Source organism: Leucoraja erinacea, chromosome 14 (assembly GCF_028641065.1).
Source record: "Leucoraja erinacea ecotype New England chromosome 14, Leri_hhj_1, whole genome shotgun sequence".
NCBI lineage: Eukaryota > Metazoa > Chordata > Chondrichthyes > Rajiformes > Rajidae > Leucoraja > Leucoraja erinaceus.
The window spans coordinates 22752854-22769235 of record NC_073390.1 but is presented as its reverse complement, the minus strand read 5'-3'; the positions used below and the strand labels follow the sequence as shown (position 1 = coordinate 22769235).

General features: G+C 46.8%; 1 protein-coding gene across 1 annotated transcript; it reads left to right on the top strand.

The window, feature by feature from the left end:
- Positions 1–1322: 1322 nt before the first annotated feature.
- Positions 1323–12320, top strand: LOC129703387 (extracellular calcium-sensing receptor-like). The gene is made up of 6 exons (XM_055645774.1): positions 1323–1674; positions 4015–4845; positions 7678–7905; positions 8433–8556; positions 10393–10400; positions 10925–12320. Exons 1-6 carry the CDS (start codon positions 1417–1419, stop codon positions 11825–11827), a joined length of 2352 nt encoding a protein of 783 aa, XP_055501749.1. The 5' UTR covers positions 1323–1416; the 3' UTR covers positions 11828–12320.
- Positions 12321–16382: the final 4062 nt, after the last annotated feature.

Sequence of the window (16382 nt, the reverse complement as noted above, 5' to 3'; positions counted from 1 at the left end):
GGCATGGCTTTAAGATGAGAGGGCTGAGTTACTCCAGCATTTTGTATTTTAAACAACTTGCTGTGTCTCCTTACCTTGCCTTGAAAACTCCAATTTGATTGATTGGATTTGAAGATCCAGCACGGAAACAGGCCCTTCGGCCCACCGAGTCCACGTCCATCGGTCACCCACGCACACTAGTTCTATGTTATCCCACTTTGTCGTCCACTCCCGACACAGCAGGGGCAATTTACAGAGACCAATTAACCTACAAACCCGCAAGTTGTTGGGATGTGGTAGGAAACCTGGGCACCCGGAGGAATCCCACGTGGTCACAGGGAGAATGTGGAGACTCCACACGCACTGCATCTGAGGTCAGGATGGAACCCGGGTCTCTGGTGCTGTGAGGCAGCAGCACTACCAGCTGCACCACTGTGCTGTAATATGTAGCCACTCTGTAATGATGCATTCATGCATAGTTTGGTCAAGTATGGTCAAATCCTCCGTCTTCTTGCTGTTTCTTTCTCTCTGGAACACCGGAGGTTGAAGAGAGACTTGACAGAAGTATATAAAATGATGACAGGGAGCAGTAGGGTTGACAGTCAGAACCTTTTTCCCAGGGTGGAAATGTCCAACAATAGAGGGTATAGTTATAAGGTGAGAGGGGGAAAGTTTAAGGGGGCAAGTTGTTTTACACTGAGAGTGGTGGAGGTGCCTGGAACGCACTACCGGGTGTGGTGGTGGAGGCAGATGCAATAGGGGTGTTTAAGAGGATATTAGATAGGCACATGAATATGCAGGGAATGGAGGGATATGGATCACAAGCAGGCAGAGGAGATTAGCTTAACTTGACATCATGTTTGGCACCAACATTGGGGGTTGAAGGGCTTGATCCTGTGCTGGAACTGTTTTATGTTCCATGATTCAAGGGTGCTTTGATTTTCACATGTGCAAAGTGCTCACACTGTGAAATACTTCTCCTTAAAAAACAGTCCAGTAGAATATTGCCATATCCCTGATTATCAATTAGCAAGTGTGCAGACATAGTCTACTGATCCCATATGCAAAAGGTGCCATGTTATGGTGCCATTTTCCAAAGTTCATGCTCTAGTTCTTGTTCCAGGCAAGTCCCAGGTTGTCGCCGACCTCCAGCCATCTCCTTCCCTGGATGCCACGTCCCTCTCCTCACGAGTCCATGCCTCTGGTCTTCGGGGGACAAGCAGTGAGTGGCCAGTTCAGTGGCCCTGCCCCTCCCAGGCCAGTGGTCCGCTGGCTCCAACGAGCTGGGGATTGGCTCAGTGGCATCTTCCTGCAGGCTGTGGTCCGCAGGGACTCTCGTTTGGCATTCTATGATTAAGCCCTGCCCATTCCGACTCTGTCTCTGTCTCTCTCTCTCTCTTCAGGTTTGACTTCAGGAGCTTCCGCTGGGTGCAGACCATGATTTTTGCGATTCGAGAAATAAACAAGGACACCGGGCTCCTTCCGGGCGTGAAGCTGGGCTACCGGATTTACGACACTTGTGCCACCCACACCCAGTCCCTGAGATCGACCTTGGCATCAACGACGGGCGAGATGGAGGAGGTGCCCGCACATGACTGTGAGGCATCTGCTTCCATTCCTGTGATTGTTGGTGACTCGGGCTCCACACAGTCCATGATAATACAGAGGACCCTGGGCCCTTTCAGAGTTCCAATGGTGAGTTGCCTTCCAGTGAATTTTAGTGGTGCAGGTAAAATGGCAGCACAAGGGACGGAACAGTGACGCAGCGGTAGAGTTGCTGCCTTACAGCGCCAGAGACTCTGGTTCGAACCTGACCACGGGTGCTGGCTGTACAGAGTTTGTACGTTGAGTTTAGTATGAGTTGAGTTTAGTTTATTGTCGCATGTATCGAGATGCAATGAAAAGTTTTTGTTGCTTGCTAACCAGTCAGCAGAAAGACAATCCATGATTACAATCTCCCTGTGACAGCGAGGGTTTTCTCCAGGTGCTCCGGTTTCCTCCCACACTCCAAAGACATGCAGGATTTAGTTTAATTGGTCTTGGTAAGTTGAACATTTGTCCCTAGTTTGTGTAGGCTAGTGTACAGGATGATTGATGGCGTGGACTGGGTGGGCCAAAAAGGCCTGTTTCCATGCTCTTTCCTTAAAGTCTAAGGCCTAAACTGAAGATGCTGGTTATACAAAAAAGGCACAATGTGCTGGAGTAACTCAGCAGGGTGGTGCCCAAGCCAGGCGACTCTCCGCCTGCTGGTCCCAGAAGTGGATCTGCAATCACGTATTACAATGGCTCCACTGTTTTAAACCCCTACTCCAACAGCAACATTCCATTAACTATGCCTTTCTTAAGCTATTCCCTTTATCCTGTATCTGTACACTGTGGACGGCTTGATTGTAATCATGTATAGTCTTGTAATCATGTAGCACACTAGTTGGATGGTTCTTTCATCGATGTGAGGATAAGAACTGGAGATTCCGAAGATAGATACAAGGTGCTGGAGTAACACAGCGGGTCAGGCAGCATCTCTGGACAAACAAAACGGGTGACCTTCCGGGGTCAGGACCCCTCTTCAAACAAAAAAGTATAGGAAGGGGAACTGGAGGTAGGAAAAGGCCAGAAGGATGGGTGGAGCCCACAATGGCCCATTGTTGGCTGGGGAAGAGGGGATAACAAAACCGTATAAGATTAAGATTCAATTTTAATTGTCATTGTCAGTGTACAGTACAGAGACAACGAAATGCATTTAAGGATGCGAACAGTGGGACTGGTGGGATGATTAGGGTTGGGGAGAGAGGGAATGCAGGAATTATTTGAATTTAGAGAAATCAAAGTTCATACCGCTGGGTTGTAAGTTGCCCAAGTGAAATATGAGATGCTGTTCCTCCAATTTGCATGTGGCCTCACACTGACAGTGGTGGATGCCCAGGATGTGTTGGGGTGAGTTTATGTGTGTGTGGGATTGTTGTGATGTCAAGCATTGAGCTTTGCAGAGCTTGTGTTTGTTTTACAGGTCAGCTACCTTGCCTCAGCGTGAAAAAGTTCCTATTATATCTTTCTCCTTTCATCATAAACCTATGCCACCTATCACTCAGCCGGCTTTGCCCTGCCCTTCCATACTTCCAGCTTTTGTTCCCCACCACAATCAGTCTTGAAGGGTCCCGACCTGTAACGCCACCTATCCATGTTCTCCAGAGATGCAACCTAACTCGCTGAGTTACTCCAACGCTTTGTGTCTTTTTTTTTGTTGTAAATCAGCAACTGCTGTTCCTTGTTTCTCCCGCTCATTTTTGATTTCTCTACCCTCAGAAAAAGACTGTGCATCCACCCTATGTATATGTTGAGATGTGGTTATAGTACCTGCCTCAACTACCTCACCCTGGCAACTCATTCCACACACCCACCACCCTCTGTGTGAAAAAACAGTCCCTCGGGTTCCTATTAAACGTTTTACCCCTTCACCCTCAACCTATATCCTCTCGTTCCTGATTTCCCTATTCTGGGTAAAAGACTAACCAGATCAATTCCCCTCATGATCTTGTTCACCTCCATAAGATCAGCCCTCAGCCTCCTGCACTCCAAAGAACAAAGTCCTAGCCTGCTCAACCTGTCCCTATAGCTCAGGCCCTCGAGTTTCAGTAATATCTTCGGAAATCTTCTCTGCACTCATTGCAGCTTAACAACATCCTCCCTTTAGCTTGGTCTAGTTTTTTTCTTGTTTTGTTGGGGTGAGTTTTGTACATGTGTGGGATTGTTGTAATGTTATGCCCCTGTCCCACTTAGGAAACCAGAACGGAAACCTCTGGAGACTTTGCGCCCCACCCAAGGTTTTCGTGCGGTTCCCGGAGGTTCCTGGAGGTTTTTGTTAGTCTCCCTACCTGCTTCCACTACCTGCAACCTCCGGCAGTCAACTGCAACCTCCGGGATCCGCACGGAAACCTTGGGTGGGGCGCAAATCCTCCAGAGGTTTCCGTTCAGGTTTCCTAAGTGGGACAGGGGCATTAAGCGCTGAGCTATTCATGGCTTGTGTTTGTTTTGCAGGTCAGCTACTTTGCCTCATGCGCGTGCCTGAGCCGGAGGAGTGAGTTTCCGACCTTCTTCAGGACCATGCCCAGCGATGCCCATCAGGCGCGCGGCATGGCGCAGCTGGTGGCTCGCTTCGGCTGGACCTGGGTGGGGTCAGTGGTGGGCGACGACGACTACGGCCGCAGCGGCATTCAGGCCTTCACGGACGAGGTCAGCAAGCTCGGGGTGTGCGTCGCTTTCTCCGAGCTCATCCCGAAGGTGTACTCCAAGCCGAAGATCCTTCAGATCGCGGAGACAATCCGAGCGTCGAGTGCCAGAGTCATCGTCATGTTCGCCATCGAGGGAGACGCCTACCCCTTGGTCAGAGAAATGGTCAGGCAGAACATCAGCGGCCGCCAGTGGATCGCCAGCGAGGCCTGGGTGACGTCGGCCTTGATGGGAGCCGGCGACAACCTCCTCTCTCTCAGCGGGACTATAGGCTTCGCAATCCGCAGAGGCCAGATCCCGGGCCTGAGGGACTTCCTTCTTCAAGCCCATCCGTCAAAAACTCCCAATAACCCCTTTGTGAAGGAACTCTGGGAGACCATATTTCATTGCTCCCTTAAGAATTCAGGTAGCGTCAAAGGAAGTAATGCATCAAATGTCACTCTGACCCAATGTACAGGTTCAGAGGACTTAAGCAGTGAATACAATATATATTCAGATGTGTCACAACTGAGAGTCTCCTATAATGTCTACAAAGCCATATATTCAATAGCTCATGCCCTTCACAATATGAACTCTTGTAAAAGTGGCACTGGACCAAATAATACCTGTGCAAATATTTTCAACTTCAAACCATGGCAGGTAAGAGTTTTAACATTCTAGGCAGAGTTGACCATCTCTTGCATGAAGAATATGTCTGTAGACGAAACAATGTATATAATTGGTGGATATTTTCCATTATTAGTCTTTGCCACAAACCAGTTGTGTTATGGTTCTCTGGCTAGCCCTTTCCCCTGCTGCTCACTTAGTGTGCTGTACGCTTGCCCTCAATGGTCATGGGCAATGAGTACAAGAGTTAGGTGGTCATGATGGAGCATTAAAGGACTTAGGTCAGGCTGTAAATGGAGAATTGCATGAAGTCTGGTCACCCCCATTACGGGAAGGATATAGAGACTTGGATGAGGGTGTGGAAGTTTACCAGAGTACAGCCTGGATTCAAGGGCATTGGCTATAAGGAGACATTTAAGGAGACAGATTTAGGATTGTTTTCTCTGGAACATCGGAGATTGAGGGGAGATGTGGTAGAAGTAGATAACGGGGTTGAGAGGGACAGATAGATCAGCCATGATTAAATGGCAGAGTGGTCTTGATGGGCTGAATGGCCTAATTCTGCTCCTATAACTTATGAACAGGCAGACAATCAGAACCTTTCTCACAGGATGGAAATGTCGAAGACGAGAGGGCCGAGCTTTAAGGTGAGAGGGGCAAGATTTATAGGAGTTCCGTGGGGCAGGTTTTTTACACGGAGTGAGTGTATGGAATGCACTACCAGAGGTGGTGGTGGTGAAGGGGGATACAATAGTGGAGTTTACGGCACATGGGTATGCAGGGAATGAGGGACATGGATCACATGCAGGCAGAGGAGATCAGTTTTTCTTGGCATCATGTTTGGCACAGGCATGATGGGCCAAAGGGCCTGTTACTGTGTTGTACTGTTCTATGCTCTGTAGGATCTCAGAAAGCAGATGAATCCCAAATGCCAAATTCTAAGACCCTCTGCATGGACTGAGCTCACCTGTGAAGATTGGGGTGCGTTGAGACTAGGTTAGGGAATAAAAGTAGAAAATACTAGAAATACTTCGTTGGTCAGTTAGCTCTGTAGGGCAACACCGTAAATTGGAGGAACAGCACCTCATATTCCGCCTGGGCAGCTTGCATCCTGATGGCATGAATGTTGAATTCTCCCAATTTTGCTAGCCCTTGCTGTCTCCTCCCCTTCCCTAACCCTCGAACTGTCTCCTCCCATCCCCCTGCCCTCGGGCTCCTCCTCCCCCCCTTTTCCTTCCTTCTCCCCTCCCACCCCCCATCAGTCTGAAGAAGGGTTTCGGCCCGAAACGTCGCCTATTTTCTTCGCTCCATAGATGCTGCTGCACCCGCTGAGTTTCTCCAGCAATTTTGTGTACCTTAGCTCTGTAGGAGAGTGGCTGGGAGTTGTAGGTGATTGCACTTTCTTAATTAGGGTAAAGAAGTCATCCATCTAGGCTACCTTTGATTACAAAAATCTTGATCAAAGAATCTCATAGTAAAGGAAGCTCAGGGTTTTAGATAATTTGTTACAGCTGTACAAGATGTTGGTGAGGCCACATTTGGAGTATAGTGTGAATTTTTGGTCACCCTGCTATAGGAGGGATGTTCTCAAGCTGGAAAGAGTGCAGAGAAGATTCATGAGGACGTTGCCAGGAGTTGAGGGCCGGAACTATATGGAGAGGTTGGGCAGTCTAGGAATTTATTATTTGGAGCGCAGGACGATGTCAGGTAATCTTAAGGGCCTGTCCCACGGTGATTTTTTCGGCATCATATCAGTGTCGCCGCAAGATTTTGAACATTTCAAAATCTAGTGGCGACAAAAAAATGTTGCGATGCTTAAAAAAACACTGCACGTCGACACGTCAACACGCCGCATCACGCCGCAAATGTTTTGGTGACCTTATACGTCAGTCAATGATGCCGGCAGTCTCCGAATAAAATCGGCAAGTGGGACAGGCCCTTTATAGACGTTATAAAATAATGAGCGGAATAGATAGAGTAGATGACGTTTTTTAACCCAGGGTAGGGGAATCAAGAACCAGTGGACATAGGTTTAAGGTGAGAGGGGAATAATTTAATAGGAATCTAAGAGGAAAGTGGGCTTATGGAATGAGCTGCCAGAGGAGGTGGTTGAGGTAGTAACTATAACAACATTAAGAGACTTTTGGACAGGTACATGGATAGGGAAGGTTTAGAGAGATATGGGCCAATCGCAGGCAGGTACGACTAGTATAGATGGGGTGTGTTGGTCAGCATGGACAAGTTGGGTCGAAGGGCCTGTTTCCATGTTGTATGATTCTATTCCTATTTTATGGATTGCACTAAAAATTGATCAGTTTGCTTCCTGAGATGGGGTTTGCCCTCTAAGAGTGTTTAATATTACTTTACCATTAAAAACATACGCACCCTTGAGATATTTGTTGTGTGCAGTCTCAGCAACAAATATGGATATGGATACGGTTACAGGTGGCACAATGGCGCAGCTGGTAGAGCCACTGCCTCACAGTGCCAGAGACCTGTGTTTGATCCTGATATCTGGTGCTGTCTGTGTGGACTTTGCATTTAGCCCTGTGATTGTGAGGGTTTCCAGAATTGATCTGATTCTTGGCTCCCCTTCTCTGGTGCTCTGCTTTCCTGCCACATCCCAAAGACGTGTGTGTGGGTTTGTAGGTTAATTCATCTCTGTAAATTGCCCGTAATGTGTAGGGAGTGAATAAGAATGTGGGATAGCAGAACTAGTGTGAACGTGTGATCGATGGTCGGCATGGACTCGGTGGGCCGAGAGGGTTGATTGATCTTTCAATCAATCAGCCAATCTTCTCAGATAGGTTGTTCCGTATCAATATAATTTTATGAGCTCTTCTCTTTGTTTTAATCTTTTCCCAGCTCCTCCATTACCTGAAGCAGGTGATGTACACAACAAAGTTGGGGGAGAAGGTTTACTTTGACGAGAATGGGGACCCACTGGCATCGTATGATATCATCAATTGGCAAAGAAAAACAGATGGGTCCATTAAGTATGTGCACGTTGGCAGGTTCAATGCAGCTTCAGGCTTGGAACATGGTCTTCAGATAAAAGAAGAACTTATCATTTGGCACGGCAACCAAACCTCGGTAAATTCTGTTATTTGTTGATTCAGTTTTGGACTCTGCATGCTTGCTGAGAGATGTTGAAACCAGAATCAGCATCAGGCAGTGATTCTAGATATAAGGAACTGCAGATGCTGGTTTATGAAAAAAAGGTACAAAGTGCTGGGGTAACTCAGAAGGTCAGGCAGCATCTCTTAACATGGATTGGTGACTTTTGACTTTGGAGATACGGTGTGGAAACGGACCCTTCGGCCCACCGAGTCCGTGCCGAGGAGTGATCACCCCGTACACTCACCTACACACTAGGGACAATTTTTGTTTAACAATTTGCCAAAGCCGATTAACCTACAAACCTGTATGCCCTTGGAGTGTGGGAGCACACAGAGGGAGGCCACACAGTCACAGGGAGGAAGGGACAATTTGCATGCTGTATCTTTCAATCAATCTATCAATTCAGTTTGTGGTGACTTAGAACTGGCAGGTGGTGGGTGATTGGGTCTTGTCAACGTTGAGTGGCGACCAAGTTAACGTTCTATGTTGTTCTGCTTCAGGTCCCGCACTCCGTCTGCACGGAGAGTTGTCCTCGAGGCACAAGGAAGGTTCTTCCAAAAGGACAACCTGTTTGCTGTTCTGAATGCCTGCAGTGTCCTGATGGAGAGATCAGTAATGTAACAGGTAGACCACCAACCTTTTGTAAAACCCACCACAGTGAGTGTCTGCTGGTGTTTCCAGGGTCAGGCCACAAGGCAGGTCTGACGCTGTGTGTGTGAGTCTTGTGTCTCCTCCCAGTGCCTCAGCCCCTCTCCTACCGAGATACTCCTCTGTGCTCTTGTTACCTTCCTTGGATGCCTATCCCTGCAGCCCCTTCTTTTTGACCCACACAGGCTCTGGTTAATCTGCACCTCGACATTCAGAATGCTCATTCTGAAATCAGGGGGGGGGGGTGCAGTGGGGCATGGTGGTGCAGTGGGTGGGGCCGCTGCCTCACTGTGCCGGAGACCCGGGTTCGATCCTGACATCGTGTGCTGGCTGTACAGTGCATTCAGAAAGTATTCAGACCCCTTCACTTTTTTCACATTTTGTTGCGTTACAGCCTTATTCTAAAATTAAATTCATTTGTTTATCATCAATCTACACACAATACCCCATAATAAAAAAGCGAAAACATGTGTTTAGAAATTTTTGCAAAGTAATTATAAAGAAATAACTGAAATATCGCATTTACATAAGTATTCAGACCCTTAGTACTTTGTTGAGGCACCTTTGGCAGCGATTACAGCCTCAAGTCTTCTTGGGTATGAAGCTACAAGCTTGGCACACCTGTATTTGGGTAATTTCTCCCATTCTTCTCTGCAGATCCTCTCAAGCTCTGTCAGGTCGATGTACAGCTATTTTCAAGTCCGTCCAGAGATGTTCAATTGGGTTCAAGTCCGGGCCCTGCCTGGGCCACTCAATTCACAGACTTGTCACAAAGCCACTCCTGCGTTGTCCTGGCTGTGTGCTTAGGGTTGTTGTCCTGTGGAAGGTGAACCTCCACCCCAGTCTGAGGTCCAGAATGCTCTGGGGCAGGTTTTCATCAAGAATCTCTCTGTACTTTGCTCCATTCATCTCTCCCTTGATCCTGACTAGTCTCCCAGTTCATGCCACTGAAAGACATCCCCACAGCATGATGCTGCCACCACCATGCTTCACCGTAGGTATGGTATTGGCCAGGTGATGAGCAGTGCTTGGTTTCCTCCAGACGTGACGCTTGGCATTCAGGCCAAAGAGTTCAATCTTGGTTTCATCGGACCAGAGAATCTTGCTTCTCATGGTCTGAGAGTACTTTAGGTGCCTTTTGGCAAACTCCAAGCGGGCTGTCATGTGTCTTTTACTGAGGAGTGGCTTCCGCCTGGCCACTCTACCATAAAGGCCTGATTGGTGTAGTTCTGCAGATATAGTTGTCCTTCTGGAAGGTTCTCCCATCTCCACAGAGGAACTCTGGAGCTCTGTCAGAGTGACCATCTGGTTCTTGGTCACCTTCCTGTTCTTGCTCAGTTTGGCTGGGTGGCCAGCTCTATGAAGAGTCCTGGTGGTTCCAAAGTTCTTTCATTTGTAGAAAGGCGGAGGCCACTGTACTCTTTGGGACCTGCAATGCTGCAGAAATTATTATACACCCTGCCCCAGATCTGTGTCTCGACACAATCCTATCTCGGAAGTCTATGGACAATTGTGAGTGTCATAGCAAAGGGTCTGAATACTAATGGAATTGTGATATTTCAGTTATTCCTTTTTAATTACTTTGCAAAAATTTCTAAACACCTGTTTTCACTTCTTCATTCTGGGGTATTGTGTGTAGGTTGATGATATATATTTTTTTTAATTTAATCCATTTTAAAATAAGGCTGTAATGTAACAAAAGGTGGAAAAATTCAAGGGATCGGAATACTTTCTGAATGCACTGCATTTTACGATCTCCCTGTGACTGCGTGGGTTTTCCCCGGGTGCTACAATTTGTCTCACACTCCAAAGATTGTTTGGTTAACAAAAGGGTATTTGTCCCCAGTGTGTGGCCTAGAACTAGAACTTTAATCGGACTTTACTGGACTTTATCTTGCACTAAAACCTATTTCCTATTTTCTGTGTCTGTACACTGTAGACGGCACGATTATAATCATGTATAGTTTTCCACTGACTGGCCAGCACACAACAAAAAAGCTTTTCACTGTACCTCGGTACATGTGACAATAAACTAAACTAAACTAAACTAAACTAAACTAAACTAAACTAAAGATAGACTCAAAATGCTGGAGTAACATAATGGGCCAGGCATCATCTCTGCAGAAAAGGAATATGTGAAGTTTCAGGTCACAACCCTTCTTCAGACTAAACTGAACCTGCCTTCTGGAAATATTTCCTTTCGTTTCTGCATCAATTTTAGCAAACATTCTCAACCCTTCTTGGCTGGTCTATCCAATAATCATTTTTGGTGATGTCCTCTGTGAAGTGTGTCAGAGGAGATTTTTATTCAATGGTAAATATTATTAATTTTTCTGCTCCTCAGATTCTCTCAAACTGCATTGCTTGTGCTCCAGAGTATTGGCCCAACACACCGAGGACTGAGTGCATACTCAAACACATTGAGTTCCTCTCGATGGAAGATGGCACGGGAATGACCCTGACCACCGTGTCCTTGCTGGGAACGGCCAGCACGGTGTTGATGGCCGGAGTGGTCTGGTACTACAGGAGGACCCCCATCATCCGCGCCAACAACTCCGCCCTCAGCTTCCTGCTCCTCTTCTCCTTGGCGCTCTGCTTCCTGTGCTCGCTCAGCTTCATCGGACGACCCTCGGCCTGGTCCTGCAGGCTGAGGCATACGCTGTTTGGCATCAGCTTTGTCCTCTGCCTCTCCTGCGTGCTGGCCAAGACCCTGGTGGTGCTGGTGGCCTTCAAGTCCACTCTTCCCGGCAACAAGCTGATGAGATGGTTCGGGAGCCTGCAGCAGATCCTCAGCGTCCTCCTCTGTACAGCGGTCCAGGGGGGCATCTGTCTAGCGTGGTTACTCCTGGCAGCCCCCTTCCCCGTGAAGCAGACCAAATACTACAAGGAGAAGATAATCTACGAGTGCGACGTGGGCTCGATGGCTGCGTTTTGCTGCGTGTTGGGGTACATCGGCTTCCTGGCCTGTGTCAGCCTTGCTCTTGCCTTCCTAGCCCGAAAGCTCCCGGATAACTTCAACGAGGCCAAGTTCATCACCTTCAGCATGCTGATCTTCTGCGCCGTGTGGCTGGCCTTTATCCCCGCTTACGCCAGTTCTCCCGGCAAGTACGCCGTGGCCGTCGAGATCTTTGCCATTCTGGCGTCGAGCTTTGGCCTGCTGACCTGCCTATTTGTGCCCAAATGTTATATCATCCTTTTAAAACCAGAACAAAACACCAAGAGACATCTCATGGGAAGAACAGGCTAACATAAGTCTTAGGTAGACAAAAGTGCCGGAGAAACTCAGCGGGTGCAGCAGCATCTATGGAGCGAAGGAAATAGGCATACAACAGAGATTAATAACAGCTCAGGAACAGGCTCTTCGGCCCACAATGATGCGAAGATAAACTAATTTGTTTAGTTTAGGTAAGAGATGCAGCACACAAACAGGCCCTTCAGCCCACCAAGACTACGCCCACTAGCGATCCCTGCACACTAAGGACAATTTAGAATTTTACCAAGCCAACTAGCCTACCAACCTGTAGGTCTTTGGAGTGTGGGAGGAAACTGGAGCTCCCAGAGAAAACCCACGGAGCAGGACACAGAGAGAACGTGCAAACTCTGTACAAACAGCACCCATAGTCAGGATCAAACCCAGGTCTCTGGCGCTATAAGGCAGCAATGCTACCTAATATCCTCTGCCTGCATGTGATCCATATCCCTCCATTCCCTGCAAAGCCATGCGCCTATCAAAAGGCTTCTTAAATACCACTATCGTATTGGCCTCTACCACTACCCCTGTGTAAAAGTGTAATAATGCGTTCCAGGTACCCAACACTCTCGGTATAAAAAACCTGTCCCACACATCGCCTTTAAGCTTTGTCCCTTTTACCTTAAAGCCCTGCCCTCTAGTCTCCGACATTACCACCCTGGGAAAAAGGTTCTTCCATCCCTACCCACATCACACAGCAACCTCCAACACCTACCCTCCCATCCCCTCCCTCTGAATATGCTTAACTCCAACTCAAATATCTGTGCCATTGGTTAATATCAGATGCATAACTTCAAGATGCATTTCCAAGCTAAGCTTTACTTGTAACATTATTGTTGAAGACCAGCTTCTTGTGACCACTCAGCTTCTTGTGATCTCTGTGTCTTTCTTTCATTCTGAACACTGATTTCACTCAGGAGGCGCGTGTGTATAGGCAAGGTCACCTCATTAGTTGAAGGGAATTGTGTTTGATCTGGATCGGAACAGCACACATATACAGATTTGCAGAGCCGTGGTAGAGTTGCTGCCTTACAGTATTGTTTATTTTCAGGGACATAAGGCGGAATTGATCATTAACCAATTCGTGTCTCGTGACCTTCTGTACAGAGTACTTGTCCTTACATTATCTCCTATAGGCTGGGTGCCAAGAGACCCGGGTTTGATCCTGACTATAGGTATTGTCTGTATGGAGTTTGTACATTCTCCCCGTGACCTGCATGGGTTTTTTCTGGGTGCTCCGGTTTCCTCCCACAAAGGTGTACAAGTTTGGAAGTTAATTGGCTTCGGAGAGTTATAAAAAAATTGTCCCTAGTGTGTGTAGGTTAGTGTAGTGTGTAGATGATCTCTTTTCACACAGAGAGTGGTGAATCTCTGGAACTCTCTGCCACAGAGGGTAGTTGAGGCCAGTTCATTGGCTATATTTAAGAGGGAGTTAGATGTGGCCCTTGTGGCTAAAGGGATCAGGGGGTATGGAGAGAAGGCAGGTACGGGATACTGAGTTGGATGATCAGCCATGATCATATTGAATGGCAGTGCAGGCTCGAAGGGCCGAATGGCCTACTCCTGCACCTAATTTCTATGTTTCTATGTTTCTATCATGGTCTTAGCAGTCAACATTATTTGGTATTTTTAATTATTGTTTATTATATATTTTTTGATGTTTATTGTAGCGTTTACAGAGTACTCTGCTTACATTACTATAGTGCTGCTGCAAGTAAGAATTGTATTGTTCTGTTTCAGGGAATATGGCAATAAAACACTCTTAACTCGTGTCTCTTGACATTGTGTACGGTACCATAATAAGTGTCTTGTCCTGAATCATCTCCAATATCCATCCCCTGCACAGATGCTGCCTGACCCACCGATTTCCTCCAGCACTTTGTGTTTTGCTCATCAGTAGTTCCTTGTGGCTCCAAAAATTAATCTCAACTTAATTCAACAAGTGACCAAGTAATTACCTTCAAAATAAATGTCTGGACAAATACGTTTAAATAACACTGGAAGGAACTCCCCAATGTGCTGATGCAGATGTTGATTGTGGATTTTGTGGACTGCTGTGCCACACAATGGACGACTGGAGAAGTGCAAGTAGTCAAATAAACTGGGGATAGTTACAAACTGGGTCTGAAGAAGGGTCTCGACCCGAAACGCCACCTATTCCTTTTCTCCAGAGATGCAGCCTGACCCGCTGAGTTACTCTAGCTCTTTCTGTCTTATCTCTGGAAATACTCAGCAGGTCAGGCAGCGTCAGTGGAGAGTGAAACAGAGTAACATAAAACAGTACAGCATCGGGTGGCACAGCAGTGCAGCGGTAGAGCTGCTGCCTTACAGTGCTTGAGGACCCAACTTTGATCCTGACTACGGGTACTGTCTGTAAGGAGTTTGAACGATGTCCTCATGATCATGCGGATTTTTCCGGGTGTCCCGATTTCCTCCCACACTTCAAAGACATATAGGTCTACAGGTTCATTGGGTTTGGTAATATTGAGAAACGTTAAAATTGAGTAAATTTGGAAATGTCACCAATCCATGTTCTCCAGATGACCTTCTGAGTTACTCCAGCACTTTGTGTTCTTTTGTGTAAACCAGCATCTGCAATTCCATGTTTCTACATTCCTGGAGCCAATCTTGTGAATAATTTCTGCACTCTTTCTGTGGCACATCCATGACCAAAACTGTGCACAATATTTCAGGTGCAATCTCACCAAAACTCTGTCCAGTCGCAGTAAGACTTCCTTGCTCTTAAATCCAAATTCTCTTGTAAGAGAGACTGACATACCATTTGCCACATGCCTCACCTTGTTTCTAACAAGCTTAACACTGGAGGGTAACTAATCTACTGAACTTATAGGACACTATTCAATGTATGTGATTTTCACTACTAGCCCAGTCCATCATACAGACTCCCCACCACTGACTTTATCTACACCATGCTGCATTGGAAAAGCAGCCAACATAATCAAACACTTTTTCCATCCCGGTCATTACTTCTCTCTGCTCCGATCCGGCAGAAGATAACGAAGCTTGAAAGCGTGCACCACCAGACTCAGGAGCAGCTTCTTCTTCTTGATTATCAGGCTTCTGAACACTTCTTGCGTTGTGGACCTTGGACTTTATCTATGTAACTGATGTGCTACAATGCTGAGGACTATATTCTGCGCTCTGTATCTTCCCCTTTGCTCTATATATTGTACTTGAGTTTGACTTGATCGTATTTATGTATGGTATAACTGCTTTCATTGGATAGCATGCAAAACAATGTTTTTCACTGTACCTCGGTACACATAGCAATAATAAACCTAAACTTAAAATACACTGTGGAGCTGCAGTTTATAATTGCAGAGATTCAAGGGCCAAGCTCCAAGCCATTGTTGACGAGTTCATTGAGGCAACAACATGAGACATACATCAGCACCTGGTTTTGTCCATGCCTCCATTTTGTATAATAGAATATAGAACATAGAACAGTACAGCACGGGAACAGGCTCTTCAGCGCACAATGTTTTTTGCTGATCTCCTCTGTCTGTACATGATCCATATCTCTCTACACCCCACACTTCCATGCGCCTATCCAAAAACCTCTTAAATGCCACTATCGTGTCAGCCTCCACCACCACCCTTGGCAGCGTGTTCCAGGCACCCACCACACTGTGTGTCAAAAACTTGCCCTGCACATCTCCTTTAAACATTCCTCCTCTCACCTTAAAGCTATGTCCTCTAGTGTTGTACATTTCTACCCTAGGAAGAAGGTTTTGATTGTCTACCCTATCTATGTCATGGTTGCTGCCTTACAGCGACTGCAGCGCCGGAGACCCGGGTTCGATCCTGACTAAGGGTGCTGTTTGTATGGAGTTTGTGCGTTCTCCCCGTGATCTGCGTGGATTTTCTCCGAGATCTTCGGTTTCGCCCCACACTCCAAACACGTGCAGGTTTGATGTTAATTTGCTTGGTAAATGTAAAAATTGTCCCTAATTGGTATAGGACAGTGTTAATGTGCGTGGATCGCTGGTCGGTGACGACCCGGTGGGCCAAAGGGCCTGTTTCCGCGCTGTATCTCTAAACTAAACAAAACCATACCTGGTTTCGATCCTGACTATGGGTGCTGTCTGTATGTTCTCCCTGTGACTGCGTGGGTTTTCTCTGGGTTTCCTCCCACACTCCAAAGATATCCGGGTTTGTAGGTTAATTGGTTAATTGGCTTTGGTAAAATTGTAAATTGTCCCTGTGTGTAGGTTAGTGCTAGTGCACAGATTGATCGCTGGTTGGTATGGACTCGGTGGGCCGATGGACCTGTTTCTGCATTGCATCTCTCAACTCTAAAGTCTACAGTATACCTTTCATAATTGTATATACCTATCAAATCTCCCCTCAACCTCTGGCATTCTAGTATTATTGAATTGTGAATTAATATTACACTCAACATCTACAAATCAAAGATCCTTCAACAATACCATCCTAAAACAACAAAGGTTCATGGCGTGACTATGGATGCACAAGCTGTATGTTGGGAGCCCTCTCCCGGGGAAATCAGATATCACTGAGGTAATTCACC